General features: G+C 38.9%; 1 protein-coding gene across 1 annotated transcript; it reads left to right on the top strand.

Annotated features, from left to right (window-relative positions):
• Window positions 1-812: 812 nt before the first annotated feature.
• Window positions 813-20,124, top strand: mbtps2 (membrane-bound transcription factor peptidase, site 2). The gene is made up of 11 exons (XM_034706824.1): window positions 813-1,137; window positions 2,612-2,760; window positions 4,138-4,276; window positions 5,445-5,548; window positions 6,385-6,512; window positions 10,893-11,011; window positions 11,649-11,829; window positions 12,449-12,549; window positions 15,567-15,768; window positions 16,187-16,262; window positions 19,034-20,124. Exons 1-11 carry the CDS (start codon window positions 1,063-1,065, stop codon window positions 19,254-19,256), a joined length of 1,497 nt encoding a protein of 498 aa, XP_034562715.1. The 5' UTR covers window positions 813-1,062; the 3' UTR covers window positions 19,257-20,124.
• The last annotated feature ends 2,368 nt before the right edge of the window (window positions 20,125-22,492 follow it).

Here is a 22,492-nt window from a genome sequence, read left to right on the forward strand (position 1 = left end):
ATGGTCCTTTCAAATAATAAATAAATAAAAACTGAATATTAGTATATCCAGCTAACTATGAGAAGACATATCTCAAAATGCTCAAATTAAACTTTGTAATCTTATTTCAAGTACAAGATGCTCTTAAACCTAGAGAAGTACAGCTGTAATACAACTCAAATTAAGGTAAATATATCTCAAATGAAGAAGTTGACATGAAATTTATTAGTGCAAAAATCTTTTTTGGGGTTAAAAAAAGATTCAAAGATTCAAGATTCAAAGATTCAAAGGTTTTTATTGTCAATTCTCACTATAGATACGAGACATACAGGAAAAACGAGATGCTGTTTCTCTCTTCCAGCTTTTAAATATCTAAAATTTAAATATAAAATACAATAAAATATAATAAAATACAGTTATACAAAAACAGCCTATGTACACAGTGCAGGTAGTGCAGTGACAGTTTAAAATGGACAATGTAAAAAATACTAATTGTTAGCATTATTGGCTTATTCTGAGACACTAAGCCTTAAATTACTGGTAAAATATTGCTTAAAATAAGTTTTCCCTGCTAATTTTAAGATCACAGTTTTAAATATTACATCTTGTTTTAAAAAATCTTACCAAGCAAATATTCACTTATTGTATTGGCAGATTTGTATGCTTATTTCAAGGTAAAAGAACCTTGAAATAAGTTTTTTTTCTTGTTTTTGGAGGGGCTTTTTTTCCAGAGCAGGGACAAGTGCTGCCTTCAGGTTATGAAGTTTAAATGTTATTGCTCTCTTCTAGTTCTGCAGGTGACCACTAGGTGGCGTTGGTGCTCCGTTTGGTTGATTTTGGGTAAACAGACGAAGAAGAACAACAACCCGGAAGAGTGTCGCACAGTGCTGACGCTTCCCTTCATTCAGAGCATCTTTGCTTTCTTCCTCTTACCTTTGTGTTTGAAATAAAATAACTTCTTAATATAGTGCTCCACATGAGTAAAGGTTGATAGCAGCGTGATATAGAATGGAGGCAGGCTGAGGGATGCAGACAGCCCGGCTTCACTCCTCCTGTCTGCAGAGAGTCTGAATCTGATGCACCATGATCCCCGTGTCTCTGCTGGTGTTTGTGATGGCAGGATGGTGTGTGGTCTATCTGGCCGACACGATGCTGAAGGTGAGTTCTTTTTCATGTCTGGGTTGTTTAAGATAATAATGAACAAATTAGGAATCATTCAAAAAGAGAAAGAGAGTCTCAGATAATCGATTACAGCATCATCACGACTCGCACTGTTGTGATTCAGAGCTACAACTCCCACTTCTCTCACCTTGATACACAATAATCCTGCAAGAATCAAAGTTCTGTTTATTATAGAAGCATTTACATGTTTCTAATGATAAGTTAAATACATGTACGTGACTTCTTCACCACAAATACAAAGTGTCATTCACCTCTTACAGTTTAAATTCTCATTACAAGTCCACTTAGTCCAATGGTTTCTTGAAAGGCTGTATTACACTGCTGTGGTGAATACCTGATTGTGATTGGTTAATACTCCGTAGCAACGGTCTGTAACTCGTCGACAGCATACTGTTGCTATGGATACAGCTTTAACCACTGACTCTTCTAAACTTCACATTAGCTCGTTTACGGTGGGAAAAAGGAAAGTTGGGGGGAGCAGGAGAAGTAAAAGACACATACACTATTGACAATATGCATTTACAAAATTAGCATATAGCTAACATTTACCAGCTAGGTACACATTTTCATTCACCTCTTAAAGTTTAAATTCTCATTATAGTGTATCACAACGCAGTTAGTAATGTGGTAAACGTACAGGAAGAGTCCGTACAAGTGGAAGTAAAGACACCACTTAGCCAAACTCTTAAAAGGGACTGTGGTAAATACCTGATTGTGATTGGTCAATACTCCGTAGCAACGGTCTGTAACTCATCGTAAGCAAATTGTTGCTATGGAGGATACGGCTTTAAGCCAAAGACTGTATAAGATATGGACCTAGTATCCGTGATGTCACCCATCTGTTTCTGAAGCGCTATTTTGAGGCCAGTCGGCGGCGGCTGGCCCCTCAAAGACTTGAGACTCAACTTGGACTAGAATTGACTTGGACTGGCCCCTCAAAGACTTGAGACACAACTGGGACTCGCCCCCCCAAGACTTGAGACTCAACTTTGAGTCGCCCCTCAGAGACTTGAGAATTGACTGGGACTGGCCCCTTGAAGACTTGAGACTCAACTTGGACTAGAATGGACTTGGACTGGCCCTTCAAAGACTTCATACTCAACTGGGACTGGCCCTTCAAAGACTTGAGACACAACTGGGACTGGCCCTTCAAAGACTTAAGACACGACTGGGACTCGCCCCTCCAAGACTTGAGACTCAAGTCTGAGTCGCCCCTCAAAGACTTGAGACTCAACTTGGACTAGAATTGACTTGTACTGGCCCTTCAAAGTCTTTATACTCAACTTGGACTGGCCCCTCAAGGACTTGAGAATTGACTGGGACTGGCCCCTCAAAGACTTCAGACACGACCTGGACTTGGCTTTGGGACTCGTGGACAGTCTTTGTATGTTGTATTTTTGCAGACATCAGAGTGTTGTAATGCATCAAACACTTTCCTTTTTCTGCCCAGTCATCAGTGACTCATCGGATCAGGTACGAGTCATGGTTGGCGAGTAAAGGGCTGATGTTGTCTCCCTTCCATGTGAGATGGCAGACCACCATGTTCAACCGGCTGTTTGCGTACTGCGCTCGCATCAACCCTCAAGCCCTGCACCTGTGGTAAGGACTCCTATCTGACTCATAAATAATGAGCCTGATTTGCTTTTTTTATAGAAAGATTCCAAGTCCCTGCTCTTAAAGGTAACCACATCTTTTTAGAGGGCTTTCCAGTTTGTCAAATAAAGCTTTTTGAATGCTAACGCTGTCAAACCCTCCCTTTTTTATCATGCATCTACACCAAAGAATGAAAACAGATAACAAAAATGATACACACCTGTCAGGAGATGCAGGGGTGCACCTCCCAAATTAAGAATGACCTTTATACACAACATAGAAAGTGGTCAAATAAAAGTAAATACAAACAAAATAGTAAAATGAAGACCCCCGTCTATGATATGATTACTTTTTAAATGTTTAGGCCAAGATTTTCCAAATTGAAAACTGTTCTGATCTTCGAAGGCAATCCCCTGCACAGTGTTTTTAATGGACTTAGAAGCTCCTTCAGTGGGGGCGGCGCTGGTGGCCTAGCAGTCTAAGTGCCCCACATACAGAGGCTACAGTCCTCGTTGCAGGGGTTGCCGGTTCGATTCCCAGCTGGTCGACCATTTCCTGCATGTCTTCCCCCACTCTCTACTCCCCACATTTCCTGTCTCTCTTCAGCTGTCCTAACAAATAAAGGCAAAAAGCCCCCCCCCCCAAAACAAGAAGCTCCTTCAGTGAGCGACTGGTGATGCCGCAGTGCGCCACAGAACGTCTTAGAAGGTCCTTTGTTCCTGCAGCAGTCAGGTTTTTTAATGAACATTTGTAGCCGTGGATCTGACCCGTAGCTGTTAATTATGCCTCAAATGGTGTGACTGTGTTATTTATTTATTTGTTGTGTTTTTGTGACTGTACTGTCTTATTGTTTGTTGATTCTGTGAACAGGCCCTTGTGGCATATGAATTTCCCCCACAGGGGATCAATAAAGTCCTCTAATCTAAAGATTGCATCCTCTGAAGTGACTACAATGTTGCATTATAACATGAACACTAAACCATAACAGTGTCATAGCTGTCAGATAAATACTCTCTGTTAATATACATGTAAATATACAATGTAACAATTCTCCAAGCAGAATTCACATATTTTCTTTATTTTATTATTTAACAATCACCTACATATACTTTTTTTTTTTAAATGTAAAAACTACCTCTGCTACTCACCACTGCACTATTATCATATTATTTTAGTCTGTACATATTAGTCATGCCTATTTGTTGTTCTTTGTATTTATAGCTGATGTTATTGTTATTTTTTATTTTTATTATTTTCATTTGTATGCCTTATTCTTATGCCTTGTACAAAGAGAGCACAGTTTACCAAAGTCAAATTCCTTGTGTGTTCAAGCAACCAATAAAGCTGATTCTGATTCTGATTCTGATAATCACATTTTCCCAGGTTCAGCGGCGGTCTGGTGTTTGGTATCATTTCCATGGTGGGGTCAGTGGTGCTGCTGATAAGGACGCTCCAGCAGACACTTGCTCAGATGACCACAAACAACCCTCGGATGGGAGGTCAACAGGCGCTGCAGGTGGTGGTACGTACACACACTGAACTGAATATATAATATGTTTTATTAATAAGTTGCACCAGATAACTGAAATTTTAAACACAGTAGATAGAGGGCGGTTTGTATGCAAAAATCTGCAAATTGATGTAAATGTAGCCGGTTATTATGGTCAATATTTGTGTGCTTCTGCACGGGAATATAAATAAGGGTAAATATTTCATGCATGTCTTACTGAAATACTTATATGTTTTTATACATCCGTGAAATTAAATGTGCAATAATTCTGTAATACACTGTAGTATCTACTGTCAGAGAAAAGGGTCTGCAAAAGTGCACATTTGTATTACTTTTACTATTAATATAGCTTTTTATTTACCCATATATTTCCCTGTCCTCATCATTTGATTCTAACATTAAATTCTCTCTTTTTGTTCGCTTCTGTAATAACTGATGTTCCCCTTTAGCAATGAATAAATTCTATCTTTTATTAATGTTCCTTTTGAATGTTCCAGACTCTTGTTGTGTGAAGACAGGTGAGACTTTTTTTCCACTGAATGCTCATTAAAAACAGTTTTTTGTGTCATTCTGTCTCTTTTCAGCGCACATGGTCGCAGATTAAGTGGAGTTTACAGCTTAAACGTCCTTGAAAGTTCACACAAAGCTCCAGATATTCAAATGAGGGGCCAGAAAAATGGCCCTAATTATGTGGAGGGCTCTTGTTTAGCATTTTTCCCTGTTCACTTTCTATTCATTGAGGTGTCAAATGGCCGTGCAATAATGTGAGCACTATCCCCGGTGGACCACTGTAGGTGATTCATGTGAAGCTATTAGTTGGCCATTTATAACCTGGTATTCAGCTGGGAGCTGCAGAAAATGCACCACACAGCCAAGCGTAGGAGGAAAGTGCAGACCACACAGAAAAGCACTACTTCAGCAGAACATTTAATAAGAAGAGGGAAACAGAAGAGGAGTGGAAGGAAGGATTAAATACACTTTTAGTGGCATGTCTGTGATGCAGATATCTTACATCAAGGTTCAATGAAACCCTCTTTAATGAATGTGATATATTACAGAAAGATTTAAAATGCAGGCCACAAGTTGTCTGGATGTTATCTATTAGTGTTCATGTTGTGTCTGTTTCAGTCACACTCATGTGTTGCTCTTCTTCTTCTTCTGCTCCTGTGCGTGATTGTAGGTCCCTGGTGTCAATCTACCCACCAGTCAGCTGGCCTACTTCTTCAGCGCCCTGCTGCTCAGTGGAGTCATACATGAGCTGGGCCACGCTGTGGCAGCACTGAGGTAAACCACACACAGACACACACACATACACAGGTTTCCACAACATAATCTGACACAACGATGTATATGCTGAATAGACAATAGAAATTAAAATACACTGTTTTTAAAAGTAAAATTAAGACTTACCTTTTGAATCTAGCTCTTAACTAGGAATAATTTCCCTTTAGCCCTGGACTGCATTATTACCATTATGGCCATTGTTTTTGCATTATTTTATTTATTTTATTTTACTCTATCTTATTATATTATATTTAATTTTTATATTATTTATTTTTTCTGATACTTCTCTGATTTGATTTTAATTATTTTATTGTAATGATTTTATTTTACTGATTTAATTGTAATTATTTTATTTTATTTTATTGATTTTCTGACACTTCTCAGATTTTATTTAATTGATTGTATTGTCATGATTTAAATTAATTTATTTTTCTGGTATTTATCTGATTTTCATTAATTGATTTTATTGTAATGAATTTATTTGATTTGATTTATTTTTCTGACACTTCTCTGATTTTATTTTATAGATTTGATTGTCATGATTTAATTTTTTTGAAGTATTTTATATCACTTTCCTCTCCACTTTTACCTATTGATGTTGTGTCTGTCTCTGTTCTTTTGTGAAGAACATTGGGGTGCATGCTTGAATGTATGAAAGGTGCTTTATAAATAAAAATGAGTTGAGTTGACACATCACTTACAACTGAATTCCATGATAGCAAGTAAGATAATTCAAGTCTTGAGAAAAATCATGTTATAAATAGTATTTAAAAATACAACTCCTGTGTAAATCACTTCTGCATTTGATTGATTGACACATTTTCCATCCCCCTCAGGGAGCAAGTACGGGTGAACGGTTTTGGCATGTTCATATTCGTGGTGTATCCTGGTGCGTTCGTGGACCTCTTCACCACGCACCTCAACATCGTATCCCCCGCCCAGCAGCTCCGCATCTTCTGCGCCGGTGAGACTTTTCTACTTTCCAACGTTTCCATCACAGAGATCGTAATCCTGATTATTTTTCCTGCTAATGTGATCACAGCTATTAATCACAGTGATTCAGAGCATTTTGTTAAATACTCACGACTGTTTTGCCGCTGAAGGTCACCCTCAGGTCTTTAATTTGTGAACACCAAACAGCTGCTTCACATCAAATCACTTCACTCCACAATTAAGGAGATTAGATTTTAATGAAGAGATTGGCGAAGCTGGCAGTTATTCACGCATGAACGAGGCGATAAATGTCTCCTACGGTAGCCTGTAGGAGACATCAGTGGGAGCCAGTTAAAGTCAGATTATTTTTTAATGCAGTTTGGTCAAGAAGAAAAGAGTCAAGAGGGCTCTGTGAACCAGCAGAAACAGATTGGAAAATAATTACTGACAAAATAGTGTTACATAAACCGGATGATTATTGCACAGGGGTAGAAGAGAGAGCCAGATCCTTTGTTTGAGTAATACTAACACTGCAGAGATACTCTATTACAACTTTACGTCCTGCATTCAGTCTTTTACTCTGCTCTCCACATGAGATGTTCTTCCTGAATACACAAAAGCCTGCTGACATGTGACTGGTCAATACAACTCAGACTACAAACGAGAAACAGAACCCTTCTCATGTTGACAATCCAGACCCTGAGTACAGACTGACATGTACAATCTGTAAATAGAGATAAACTGGATGACAGCACCAGAACCTCCTGAAGGGAGGGAGATGTCATGTTCAAGAGACTTTGTTGTTTGTTATGAAACTGTTTGATGTTTTGTTTTGTTTTTTTAATATATTTTTATTGATTTTTCATGGACATATATTCATAATAATCAGGGGTACAATGTTGAATATAAACACAAATATCCATAGTATAGTCACAATTAGCCTAGAAAGGAACATCAAGGGTGCTGGTGGAACGTACCAAAACACCACTAAACCAACAACAGAAACCTCCCAAAAAACAAAAATAGGTAAATAGTGCAAGTACAATTATTAGATAAAAATAATAATGATACAAATATTTAATAAATAAGAAATTGAGGAGTGTATTAAAATGTTACAAAAAATAACAAAAGCAAAAAAAAAAAAAAAAAAAAACCCCTAATTGTTTGATGTTTTGAGGTTATTTTAAATAATTTATATTTTCTCAATAACAAAAAGGGAGTTTATAAAAGCCAAACCATTTTCAACTTAATACAATTAAAGCAAATGCAGGATCTGTTATTCACTAATATTCACTAATGTTAAAGCTAACTAGCATGCTAATGCCGCTTAAGGCAGATAAGATGAAGGCATCAAGGACTGCTTTATCATATTTTTTTCTGTTTGCAATAAGCATATATAACACACAGATACTAATAATAGCTTGCAAAATGTAGCATGCTTATTTAAGTTGCTAACATAATGTGAGCTCTAGTCATTGAAACCACTATAAGGAGTTTTCTGCTGGTTAACAAACACTGCAGGCTTAAGAATCACCCTTAAATATTAAGGCTGGGGTTGGTAGTCAGATTTAGATCCACTTTTTGTTACACTGGTTAAAATGATCTTTATGCCCTGATGGCAATCAATACATAATGTGTTCTTAAAAAAGAGTGAAAAAAAAACCGCTATCTACAGCTGGAGTAAACCTGGGAAAACACCAACCAATCCCTGCCATCAGGAGCCAAATTATGAAACCAATCAAATCCCTTCCTGCCATTCTGCCCGCCTCCTGCGCGTACATTTCATGTTTGTTTGTGTTTTTAACTTTCACTATAAGAATGTTTTGGTGTTTTCTTAGTGCTGAGTGAGACATGAGTCGACGTCATGCAAAACACAACGATGTGCTGAGGACCGGTTTTGAATCAGTCACGATCAAATGGTCGCGCATCAGCGGCGCTCGTGCATGTGAGCGGGGGCGTTTTGGAGGAGCTCCGAGGGGAGGAGGGGGCGGAAGGGGTTAGACAGAGTCCTGAGGAAATGCAACAAATAAAATTCTTGCTAGTTTTCCATGACTACCAACCCTAGCTTTTACAAAGAGTGATACTTTTGACTATTAAAAGAAAGAAGGATGTGATTTTTGGTGTGGTTTAAAATCTTGCCTGTAAATATTTATTAGAATACCTGTACAGACTTATTATCACCACAACTGTGATAGTTATTCCAGATAAGGTGCAAAAATATAAGAACTCACCTCTGAGGATCAATTAAGGATTATCTCGTCCAACTTCTGAAGCACAGAGGAACAGCAAGTTCAAGAAAAGTATCTGACTCGACCCTCTAACTGTCTGTGGTTGATGAAAGTCAGCATGTTTGACAGGGAGGCTCAGTGTAATCCAAAACAAACAGGGAACTGGATGTCAGGAGGATTTGTTGTTTTTCGACTCTGAACCCCCTGCAGACACTCGTGTGTCAGAGTACTGTCAGAGTTCATAAAAGCATGACACAAATGATAATCTTTGACTCTTTCTGTGCCGTTTGCAGCCATTAGGGGGCGACGTAGAGCTACTGTACAAGCATCCATATCTCAGACTCCATAGCATATTCCTCAAGGCTTTCCCACAACTTAATACGACAAGTAAATAACTGGGTTTGGTGACTGCAGGCACCGAACTGAGACGTTCAATCAAGTCATATGACATACCAGATACAGAGAGAGAGACAGAGAGAGGGAAAGGGGGAGGGAGGGAGGGAGGGAGAGAGGGAGAGAGATGCTGTTCTCATCAGGGGAGTGGTGACATAACAGCATGCTGGGTTTATTTATCCGTCTCTCTGTCTGTCCACAGCAGAGATGGCTCTGTCCTCTGGGGGTTCTTCACATAACATGTTTATTATTTAATCCTGTATTAAAGGTGATGCAACATGAATAGTTTCATTACTGTAGATTGTCAGTATGGAGGATATATGTGTCCTTAAGGTTCATTGATTTCCTGGAGATCTGAACATTTTTCCCTCAGCTTACTTCAGGTTTTAATTCTCTCCTGCCGTCTCCTGCCTTTATGTTTCAGGAAAATAAGACTTCAAACTTTGTGGCTTGACCTCGAAAGGCAGTGAAAACTTTCCCTCATGTGGGTTCGGGTGACCGAATGTTTCATCTTGCATAATTAAGACGGTATAGGAGGTTATTCTTAGCTAGACGTGGTTTTGCCACGACATCCTACAATTCCAGATTCATGAAAAACATTCAATACTGTTGTTAGGACGGTTTGAACAGAGCATCAAACATCCAGTTTACAACCAGGGTGTTACTCTACTCTTCGTTTTAACACAGCTTGGACAGGTTCCTGCTCTTCATTATATTATATTTGAGAAGGTTTTATTTTTAACCTTTTTTTATTAGATTCAGCAAAAACAGCACAAAACCACAATGCAGCCGAAGACTCAGAGGCAGATCTCATGCACAAATATTTTATTAAAAAGATAAAAAGGGGCGCCGTCTCGTATACAGAGGCTATAGCCCTCGTCACAGAGGTCGCAGGTTTGATTTCAGCCTCGACCATTTACTGCATGTCCTAACCCTCTCTCTACTCCCACATAATTCCTGTCTTTCTTCAGCTGTCCTGTCCATAAAGGCAAAAAATGCCCCAAAATATAACTTTAACAAAATAACAGACAAAAAAAAAGACAATAGCCTGAAAGATATTTTTTTAATGAATTAATAAATAAATACATAAATAATAAAAACAATAAATTAATAAATACATTCAATAAATAAATACATATATTTATTGTTTTCACAGATCTGTTTTTCACATTATATACAGAAGATTAATGTAAACAATTCAGGCAAGCGGTGTTTTTTTTCCTGTAATAGAAAACAAAAATAAGGTAAGTGAATAAATTAGCTAATTAAAAAATTAAGTAAAAAAAATAAAATAATAATAATCATTTAAAAATTGAAATAAATAAACAGAGAAAAGAAAATAATGATAATAGTGTATAAAATGAATAGCTTAATATTTAAAAATAAAATGTAAAAGTCAAGTTAAATAAAGGAATACATATTTGAATAATATAAAGGTTATAATAAAATGAAATAGAAACACTTGATCTTAAAAAAGTAATATTCCAGAAGTCTTCTGTACCCTCCTTTATACCTGAGGGAACAGGTTTCTTTTAATAAGTGCACTAGTTTGAATTGATCCAATAAACCTGTGCATGTTAGATAAGCTTCTGTCCCACTTTCTTCAGAAACAGGCTCAACAGGTTTAGTCAAATTATGTCGCCCTCTACGCCCAAATTAGGTTTTAAAACTGTATTTCTAAGCATACAAAATCCTACCCTCACCTCAGGAGGAAATTAAACTCACTCCAACCTACCACTGATGATTCCAAAGTTAATGAATGACTCATTGTTTGTGTTTTCTCTCTCTAGGAGTGTGGCACAACTTTGTCCTGTGTGTGGTTGCGTTGGCCTTCCTCTTCCTGCTGCCAGCTTTCCTCTTCCCCATGTACTACACCGGAGCCGGGGCGCTGGTCACTGAGGTCGTGCAGGTCAGTCCAACGTTTGTTTGTTCTTCTGAATATTTCACTTGATGAATCTTTCATTTATCGTCACAGACTCTGCTCTTAAAGCTCCTGTGAGGAACTGTTTGTGTTGACTTTGGCGCCCCCTGTGGACAAAATGATACCTCTTTTCTCTTAGCTAATTTGTCCTGTACATGTGTGTGTTCTTTTAACAATCAGACGTATCATTGTGAATGTTTGCTGTGTAAAAAGGTAAAGCAGTGTTTGTCTTTACTGTGCAGTAAATCCTCCTGTTGGATACCTCCTCCCTCTCTGAGGTTACAGCCATTCAAAATTACATTCCTTATGGTCTTGTTTGCTTTTGTAGGTCACACCAAGGCACCGCTGTTCATTTCAGTCTGTTTTATAACTAATTAAAACTCCTCACAGCGGCTTTCACCTCTAAAGAAATGGTGTTTTTAACCTTTGTTAATGCGGGATAGGCTAACAGGGCATTAAATTATATTAAAGTGTTACAGTTTCCTGAAGTTTAGTGAGCCTGTTTCCTCGGCGTCTAACGACTGTTTGCAGAGGACGTTCTGCAGAGTTCAAACAACAAACACATTAAACGTGACTCTTTTGCTGACTGCTGTTTCTTGTTTCCTTCCGTGTGTTTTTGGAGCAGGGCTCTGCAGCTGAGGGTCCTCGGGGTCTGTCAGTCGGGGACATAGTGACGGGGCTGGAGGACTGTCCGGTCAGGGGGGTGGAGGACTGGAGCAGCTGCCTGTCTCGCCTCTCTAACGCCCCACAGACCGGATACTGCGTCCCCGTCACCAGCTTGCAGCACAGCTGGGCACACGGGCGAGGTGAGGGTTCAGAGAGGGCACGGATAGGTCCTCTGTATTTGACATTTAAGACACCAAACCCTCAATTAAGCGAACAGTTTGGATTCAAGGTTATAGAAATATTTGTTGTAGCACTAAAGGCTGAACTAAGAAACCTTTAACACTTAAACACTTTCCTTTTTGGAATCAGCATGTTCTAAATTGAGATAATTACAGCGGCCGTCTTCAAGTGTTGTTTTAATTTGATGATTTTCAAGAGTCAGGATGTGCTGCACTCTCAAATTATGAAATTATGTGACGATTAGCATGTGAATAAGTCAACTAAGCTTCTGTGAGAGCACACTTTGAGGTCCTGATGACGCTGGAGGATAATCTCCGTTATGTCACGACGTGTGTGATAGTCTGTCCTCGTCGAATCAACAAGTGTGACGAGTCGTGTGTCACAGAAACAGAGAACCTCAGTGACATCAATCTTGATTCGTTTGATTAGACGTGTTTTGTTCGGTGTCGTTTTCAGTAATCTAATAAACTGTCTCTCTCTGCCTCCGTCACCCATTTATCTCCTTCATGTTCCCTCTGTTATCTCTCTCTCTCTCTCTCACTCTCTGTGTCTCTCTCTCTTTTTCCGTCTCTGTTCCAGCCTTCAAGCGTTTGGATGGAACGATGGACTGCTGCAGCAACAACAGCCTGACAGATCTCTGCTTCTCTTACATGAACCCACCGGGCAGGAAGGAGAGAGAGGTGACACATGCGCACACACACACACACACACACACACACACACACACACACACACACACACACACACACACACACACACACACACACAGAAACACACACACACAGACACTGGCTGGAACTTTCTGTGACGGCATCATCATGTGAGCAGATTTCCATCCCTCTCAGACAGCCGAGCATATTTATATTCCTTCCTTTTATTTAATTCAGCTCCTGTTGTTCCCATTTTCTTTAACTATATTTTTAAGAACACAAGCTCAAAGCACAAAAAGACGTGTAATTTCATTTACTATGAACACAGCATCAACATTTTATTCTTCATCAAAGAAGAGGAAATAAAAACTCCTCTATGATTTAATTTATTTTTCATCTGCGCTTCTTGGAAGTACTTTTTGTGCATTTTAAAGCAGATTAGGACCCTTAAAAAAGGGAGCTTTCAGTAAAATGATCTTAATATAATCTAACCGAATGCACTTCAGGGAGATGCTTTGTTCTAACACAAAGTAGTCCCTTGAAAAATAATGATATTTAAAGAAAAGAAAATGTCTTAAACTTTCAAAAACAAGTGCAAAAACTGCAAAAAGTCAAATTTGTGGAAAGTGAAAAACTTTCCTGTTCTTCTTCCTGTCCAGTGTTTATTTTGTTAATCAAATTCTGACGATAAATGTTCGTCAACGACTCATTCTTTCATGATGAAAACGAGACTATGACGAGCTAAAGTGCCTCACTGATGATAAAAACTTTAACCAACGTATGTTTTGATTTTGCTAACGAGACGATGACGAGATGAAAACATTAGTGACCGACCGCCGGACATTAAGAATCCATTAGGGGTGTAACGATTCTTTTTAGCAACGATTCAGTTCAAATCATGAGTCGTGGTTGCCGATACGATTTAAGGACGATATTGGTTCATTTGTCTGCTGGCGTGTGGCGATGACGTCTCAGACAGGCAGCCTGAATTGAGTAACGTTTAACATCTTTATCATTAAAAGTCCAAAAACAACCACATCCATGTAAAGTCTGCTGTGCTTAAATCCAATGAGTTATTTCCTAGTATGGATACAATCGATTTATTACCTTTTAAAACGAAGTTAGATCGATATATGTCGCCCGGAAGGCCAACTTGCCGTGCTCAGATCGATGTAGTCCAATCATAGGAATATAAATCGGTACATCGATGTAGTAGATGAATCATTACACCCCCAGAATCCATGTTTTCCCCCGCTGTGTGTCTAATCTTTAAAGCTCCTGTGAGGAGTTTTTAAGTGGTCATGAAATGGACTGAAAATTGACAGTGATGGCTTTTTATGACCTAGAAAAGCAAACAAGATTGTTAGAAAAGGAATTGATAATTTCTGTTTTGTTATTTTTAATCCTGAAATTGCTGTGAGGGAGTAGGTGTCAGATGAGGTGATTGACAGCACATCAAAGAAAAACCCTTTTTCTGCAGTAAATATTCTTAATGAGGGAAATAGTTGACTGGTGGTTGAAAGCAGGAGGAGATAACATAATTTACACATGTACAGGACAAAATAAGCAAGATCACTTAGTCCGCAAGGGGGCGCCAAAGTCAACACAAACAGAAAGTTCCTCACAGGAGCTTTAAAGATAAAAGCGATGCGTTCCTATGACAGGCTGAGTTAATATTTGAGGGGCATAGTGTTTGCTTGGTCACTACCTGCAGCAAGTGTGCTTTATGGACCAGCTCTCCACACCTCCATCCGCATCTGTCTCATTTTCATTGAGGGTTTTTACCCCCCGGTGTGCGTTAGTGACAAAGACACAACCGGGGGACGTCTGTTTCTGTTTTAAGACTATTTGATGTTTGCTGTTTTTGCTGCCATTACCGTAAAAAGCTCCCGTCTTCAGCTTGATTTAAAGCTGCTGTTTTTAGTCCTGATATAAACATCAGTTTGGAGAGAGATTTCGAATGTCAACACTTCCCCTTCCCACCAGATTTCCTCTCACTCACCTCTCCCTCCCCTCTCTGCTCCCATAACCCCGCCCATAAAAGATTGTTGTGCTAGTTCTATGAGGAAGTAGTGGCTTCCCAGCCCATCAGGGCGACAGAGGGTCGGAGAGTGGCTCTGATTGGTCCGTGATAACGGGAAAGAGGGGAATAATAACATTGCTTGATACAAAGTCAACTGAAAACACAGAGATTTCACCATAATCTGAAATGACTTCACTTACTGATGAGTACTGATTGGTATTATGACCTCTCCTCCAAACCCAGCAGAAATAAAGTACAGTTTTTACACCATTCCTACCAACAGCAGCTTTAATCTAGTTTGGTGAAAGATCAGACACATTTAGTAAGTTTTGATCAACTCCTCGTCATCAAAGATGCAGATGCATTTCAGAGTGCCGTAGACTGACTGTCTGTCCAGTGCACCTGTTACTGCAGGTGCATTCAAGGACCGTCGTAAATGTGCAATACAGTCCTTCCATGGCATTTTTCTGTGAATCAAGAGAATCAAAATACAGTCACAGTGGTCACATCAAGAATGTTTTCTTTTGGGGCACTTGTGGCCTAGTGGTCTAAGCCCCCCACGTACAGAGGCTACAGTCCTCACCGCAGGGGTCGCCAGTTCGATTTTCCGTCACTACCATTTCCTGCATGTCTTCCCCTGCTCTCTACTCCCCCCACACTTCCTGTCTCTCTTCAGGTGTCCTATAGAATAAAGGCAAAAAGCCCAAAAATATAACTTTAAAAAAAAATAATGAATGTTTTCTTTTGACTTTGTAGCAGGGACAGTCTGAATTATTTCACTTAAGATGTCACCCAAGCAAAAGTGTTAAAAGAGTGAAATGTTGACAATTTTAACACTTGGTACAACCCTGATGAACTACATGAATTATTTAAAGAGTGAAAATGTTCTGGCAAAAATCAAAGACTAAAAGATGACTAAAACTAACTGGCATTTTCGTCTAAAGACTAAGACTAAATCTAAAATAGCTGCCAAAATTAACACGGCTCCTGTCTTCTTCTCTCATTTGTGACCCTCCGCTCGCAGTACGCCTGCATGCCGGTGAGGAAGATGGTGTCGGGGACACAAGTGTGCAAAACCAACGAGGACTGCGACGCACACGCCCACTCTGCTGCAAGCATTTGCGTCACTCCCTCTCTGGAGAACCAGACTCGCTTCATCCGAGTCACGCACCCGCCCAACACCCACATGCTGTTTGTGGGGTACCCGCCGCACCTCCAGTATGCAGGTACGCTCACTGTGTTATGATACTCTCTTCCTGTTATTGTCTGAAATGTAAGAAGCGTATGAGGAGGTTTATTAAAAGGAAAGTGAGGTAAAGTGGATTCTGATTTCCTCAAGATGAAACATGATGTCTCCAGTTTGTCTGGTTTGTAATTTGAGTGTACGAGTTACAGAGAGAGACTTTTTCCCACACTAACAAGACGAACATCTAGCGTCTGTAATATTCCTGTAATTGTTGTTTATTCTGCGCTGACTCTCCAGTCTTAAGTGCCAAACAATAGCTGTGCAGGAAGAGGCTCGTTCTGCTGTCTGCTGCTGTTTCAGAGCGTTACAGAAGTGCTGATAGTTTCCAACCTCCGCAGCCACACAGTGTTTGTACAAACCTGCAGTCAGACTGAAACTCCTTCTTTTTCCTTTTTTAGTGAGCTTGACAAACTTCATCCCCCGCTTCACTTTCCTCCACCTGGATCTGCCCATCTTCTTGGAAACCTTCTGCAAGTATCCTTTCAAGTTAAAAGCACTCCCGACATAATCAGATGATGGATGCACGAGGTGCCGGCTTTTGAAATGTGAACGCTGCTCCTCTGTCAAAGTCACTTACCCCAAATCGAAACAAATGATGTTGTTTTTTAAAGGACAGGAGTGTAATTCATGTCCTTGCTTGATAAAGCGCCGTCTGAGCTGTCTACATGACGCACATTTTACTCAACTCCTTCTTCCAAATGGATTCAAAGCGTTACAATTCTGATTGGCCACACACACACACACACACACACAGACACACACATGTCTGCTAATGTCTGTTATTTCTGAATAACAGTCTGCTTTTTTTAGCCTCCAATCATTTCGCCCCACAGTCAAGAGGCACTTCTGCAGTCTGATGACTGCCTGTCAGAGCAGGGTCGGCTGAATCTAACCCGTCATTGCACACAGAGATGTGGACACCCCTGATTGAAGTTCTGCTGCGTCCAAACTGAAAGTCGTTTTTGTGCAACCTTCTACTGTTACATTTTTCTTTCTTTCATAACACAACTCGACTTTGGGGACGGATGATTGGAGGTGGTGCCTACCTCAAGTTTGCTAACTTCAACTGTGAGCCTCTGATCATCCCAGAGCAAGTCAGACTGTTGCAACAAAACTGCTGAGTGTAGCGAGTTGATAAATGGTGCATCAAAGCAAACTGTTTATGAGAGTGAAAAGTAGTTATTTCTTCTTTCAAAAGTTAAACAGTGTCAAGATTCAAGACATACTCCTGCAAGAAGAAAAATCAAACTGCAGTTTGACGAATGGCCACTTGAGGCTGCTTCCAAAAGCAAATCAAATCATGTACAAGCCCTGATTTATTCATCGTGTTAGTACCCTGGAACAAAACAAAGCTTTGATAAGTCCTGCTAATTTCTCTTTTCAGTGTTTGGTTGTTTAATATTTACACTGCAGTCATTCTTTCACTCATAATCAGGGATTTGGCTGAGAGACTGAAGACAGACTGAATAGAGAAATGGATTACACATGTCCTCCTTTAATCAAAATCAAAGCCAGAGTGTCCCTGTGACAGGCGCTGACACTTTTTGCTGGTGATGTAATTTGGAGCCAAAGTCAGACACACATTCAGACCCCTCAGGTTGGTTCAGTCTAGACTGAAGCACATTCTTGAGTCGGTCTGAGGCGGATCTGGTTAAAGAAAGTTCAGGGACTTTTGTGTTAGTTTTGTAACATTGTCTTGCACCATTCTTCCTCCACTCTCCAAATCTGGAACACACAGCACCACATTTGTCAACAGGGATGTCAATGAAGACATTCTACCTTATTTCATGTGCATCAAATAACTTATTACAAATATGCTACTGAGAAAATGAAGACTTGGAAATAAATCAGCACAATAATAAATAACTGTACTGAAAGAAACCATGTTTTAGAACAGGGATTCCCAAAGTGTGGGGCGGGATCACAAATGGGGGGTCGTGAGATGTCTTCCAGAATATATGTATTTTTTAATGATCTAAAAATAGTAAATTAATAATAATAATAATAATAATAATAATAATAATAATAATAATAACTTTATTTATATAGCACCTTTTAAAAATAACATAGGAAAGATTTAGAACGACAGGGAGGAGGAACTTTAACAATGCAAAACAAAATGCAACGCAAGAGGTTAAAAGGAATACACATCAATTAAACAGAATGTAGTGGTAGGAAATAGACCAGTAAATCATTGTTGAGAGGCTTTTCAAGGATAAATAAATAAAATAAATAAATAAAAATGGATAAGTAAACAAAAGCATTAAACACAGTAAAACATGTCTTCAGAGTAAGGATAAATAAGGAACATTAAATTAATGAATGAAAAATAATAACAATAATAATAATAATATTTTTTTCTCTTTCTTTCTTTTTTTTTCCTCTATTCTTTTGCCTGCTTTTTTTTAAACATTTTTTAAATTTTATTTTATTCTTTTACCTTATTTATGTGCGAAGAGATGTAGGGGGTGGGGGGTTAAAGGGAAGTAAAAAGTGTTTTTTTTTTGTGAATGTTTTGCACTCAAAAAGAAAACAATAAAAATAATATTGAAAAGAAATAAAAATAATAATAATAATAATAACAACAATAACAATAACAATTATCATAATAATAATAATAATAAATTGAACAATAAAATAATCCAAAAATAAATAATCAAATAAAATTCAAAACAATTAATTAGTTTGATAAAAACTAAAAATAATAATATTTAACCCATTATAGTAAAAAATATGGACAAAAATAGTCGCTAAACTTGTAATAAAACCTTGAAAATAGAAAATGTAATGAGTTTTCTGCCTTTCTTTTTGCCAGATGACTCCTAAGTTTAGGGTTAGTGAACAGTTAATTATCAAAAGCATCAGTAGCAGCAGGTTAATTCATAAAGGCACAGGAAACACAGCCACATGCTCATGTAGGTAGGGTCATTTTCTGCAGACCAGCTAAATGAAGCCACTTTAAATCACTTTGAGGGACAGTGGGGGTCGTGAGTCTTTGGTACCTATATTTTGGGGGCTGAAAAGTTTGGGAACCTCTGTTTTAGAATATACTTTTTCACATGTAATTTAATTTTGTTGTTGGACTCATATCCCATTTGTTCACATGGTGCAGGCCAGCTTTTTGGCCCATCCTGCAGCCTGTCAGTAAGGGGAGCTCCAAATGTTTTGGCATCTGTAACGTTGTACATTTTTTTGTATAGACTAACATGTAAGCAATTGTTTCCTTTAACCCTCCCGTCCCTCAGATATCTCGTGTCCCTCTCTGGTGCGTTAGCTGTTGTCAACTCGGTCCCATGTTTCGCTCTGGACGGTCAGTGGATACTGAACGCCCTGCTGGAGGCCACGCTGGTTACTGTGGTAACGGATCGTCAAAAGCGAGAGCTGATCGGTTTCTTCCTGCTGCTGGCAGGCAGCGCTCTGTTGGCAGCCAACGTGGCTCTGGGACTGTGGATGGTCACCGCGCGGTAGCCGCAGCAGAGAGCCGCCCTGTCAGAACAAAAAAAAAAACACCAAATGAATGAAAGTCCATGAGGACTGAGAGCTGTTCTCTCTGGAAGTGTTCAACACGCGTGGACCACTAGACTGTGAACAAACAGGGAATAGACTGCAATACCCAGCAGCACTGCTCGGTTTATTGAGACTGAGAGGCAGAATGTTGCTCTGCCTCCAAGGCTTTGCCGGACCACCAGGGAAAACAACAAGAACCTTCTTCCACCTTGTTGCCACCATATGCTCAAAGCACATACACAAATTTAACAATGCACTTAATGTAAAGCACTGTCATACCCGACTGTTTACACACACAACACTATCTTTCCAAACACTCTTTTGTCTTTGCTGTGTTTGAATGAAAGCTTCTTTGGTTAATGATTGGTTGGATACCAAAATGCCATATTTACAAACTGGAACAGCATGGATGTGTGTGTCTGTCTTGGATTAGCGTGTTAAGAGAAATATTAAAAAGCCTTTACGTAATCATCGAATGCCGGACGACACCTTAATCCTCGACTCCGTATCACTGTTAAAGAAATCTTGCTACCTATTATTCAAGTCTGAAAGAAATGCCTCCTTGTTACCAAATACTCAAACTATATCACACAATCAAAGTTCATGTCAACTTTTTAAATCTATCTATACAACACGTGTATTCAGTATTCACCTGTCTCTCTCTCCACCAGGGGGAAAACCTTTTTCTCACTTTTCTTCTCCAATACGTTTTTATTCTTTTGGCTTCTAACTGTCCGTGGTTCGTCAACGTTGTGAAACAAAGAACTTTTTATTTAAGAGCTCACAGTCAAGATGTTTGTTAATAAAATGATTTGTTCTGTTCATCTACTCTTGTTGTAGTAAACTTGATTGATTGTTCTGTATTTCTGTAGCGTGGTGTGGTGTTAAAGGTTCAATGTGACAGACTAAGGAATCAACAAAGGGATTACTTCATGTAGTTTTTACCTCTTTTAGGGAATAGAAACCAAAAGCCTGATTACAGTTTGCATGACTTGTTGGTTAGATTGATACACATAGATACACAATCACACTTATTCATCAATCAATTAAGCTTTATTCAATTTAATGCAAATCAAAGTGCTTTACAAGAAAACGGTTATTTAATTTTTTAATTAAAAATAAGTTGAAGTTGGGGCGCCGTTGGCCTAGCGGTCTAAGCGCTCTCCCCTCCTACAGAGGCTGTAGTCGACGTCTCAGTGGTTGAAGGTTTGGCTCCTGGCCTCAACCGTTTGCTGCATGTCTTCCCCGTCTCTCTACCCCCCACATTTCCTGTCTCTTTCGAGCTTTCCTTTCCAATAAAGTCAAAAATTCCCAAAACACAACTTTAAAAAATAAGTTAAAGCATCAAAATAATAAGAAGAATATGAATAGTTAAAATAAATACGTAAAAAATGCTAAGGATAAAAGTTAATGATTAAACAAGGGCACTTAAAATAGCAATTAAACTGAGTACACAATTTATAAAAAAGTTTTAAATAAATAAAATTATAAAACAACATTAACATTAATATAAAACATTAAAGTAATGAAATTATGAAACCCTATATCAAAGATAGACAATAGGTAAGTTTTTAGTTTATGTTCAAAAGTCTCAATATCTCAAGCTCCTCTCAGATCCTCCGGCAGGCTGTTCCATCATCTTGGAGCGTAGTGGCTGAAAAACATTCAACACAACATGCTGTATGTTCCAGTTAATCCTTTCTTTGTGTTGGACTTTGGCAAGGCACCCTTCTATAAGATAAAGACAGTTTGAGTGTATCAAAGGTATACTCTACTTTAATCTTGATGTTAAGAAGTTAAACCACTTAACCCATACACTGTCTCCCATTTAGTTTACTAAGTAAGAGATCATGTATAGTGAATGGGTGGTTATGCAGTTATGCAAACTAGAATCCCGACAGGGTGTGCAGGACCTCAATGAAAAGTGCTCAGGGTGTCTTGTCTCACCCTGAATGTGAGGGAATGTAACTTTGGTTGAAGTTCTATATTTTGACATATGTGTAAGGAATAATGTATGGTGAGCAGGTAGTGATGGGAAATAGAATCCCGACAGGGTGATTGAAGACCCTTACGTGAAGCAGAGGGCTCTTGATTCAAAATGATTAATGTATACAGTCTTTAAAAAGTAGATCCCAGTGATTCACCAGTTGGCGTTCCATGGTGATAGATTCTTATCTGCCTGTTGCGGTCGATTTAAAATGAAACTGTCCTCATTCAGCTCTCCTTCTTCACTGAGCTCATCGGTTCACACCTTTAAAAGTAAACGAGGCAATATCACAACTTTGAACCCTGCTGCTAGCATCACAACAGCTCATGGTTTAAGTTTCTTTGTATCGACCAGTAACTTGAATTTGCCTTCCCCGGCTCTCCTGCCGTTACAAATATTGATGGACAGGATCCAATATGAAAATGTCTGTAGCCTGCTGATTTAGCATGCTAACGGAAACTGACATTCTAGCCACATAGCTTTGATGCTAACAGAGCTAACAGTGTTACCTCTATGGTCTGGGGTGTCAACAAGCAGAAGCAAAATGTGCCAGAACTTTTTTCCACAGATTGATTTGATGATCAGTTTGACTCTGGCATTGCTCATGTTAGTGAAAGTTAATAACTGTTGTCAAGGGGTTTTGACCAATCAGAATCAAACATCTTACACAACTGGAAGATCAGAAAGAAAGCTGGGTAATAATTAACATTAATAAACACTTAAAACTGGCATTATACTTGCCTTGAACTAAATTATACTATGATCTGTAAACTGCTGAGGAGGTTCATGAAAGTCTTTCCCAACAATATCTATTATGAACTCCATCTCAACTCTGTTTTTAAACATGACTCGTGAGTATTTATTTTTACTTCTGACAGGTCATGGAAAAAGGATGTTTTTTGGTCTTGGACATATTTTAAAATGTGTTTCTATGAAACATGCAGGAGGTGTGATATTCCTCGAGGAGACTGCACCTTTCTAATTATATAATCCCAACACATTGGCGCATTGTCTTCCTTAGACACGGAAACAAAAGCACATGTGATACACTTTTAGTAACAGCTCCTGACCCACTGTTAATGTTGTGTTTTCAACGAGTCATGCAGTGATTTTTTTTCCCCCCGAGTGCCTGAGTGGGAGAGATGACACATTGTAATTTGAAAGGGTGTTTCCCACAGACATAAATACAGAAAGGCCTTCAGATTAGCTT

The sequence above is a fragment of the Notolabrus celidotus genome, chromosome 17 (assembly GCF_009762535.1).
Source record: "Notolabrus celidotus isolate fNotCel1 chromosome 17, fNotCel1.pri, whole genome shotgun sequence".
NCBI lineage: Eukaryota > Metazoa > Chordata > Actinopteri > Labriformes > Labridae > Notolabrus > Notolabrus celidotus.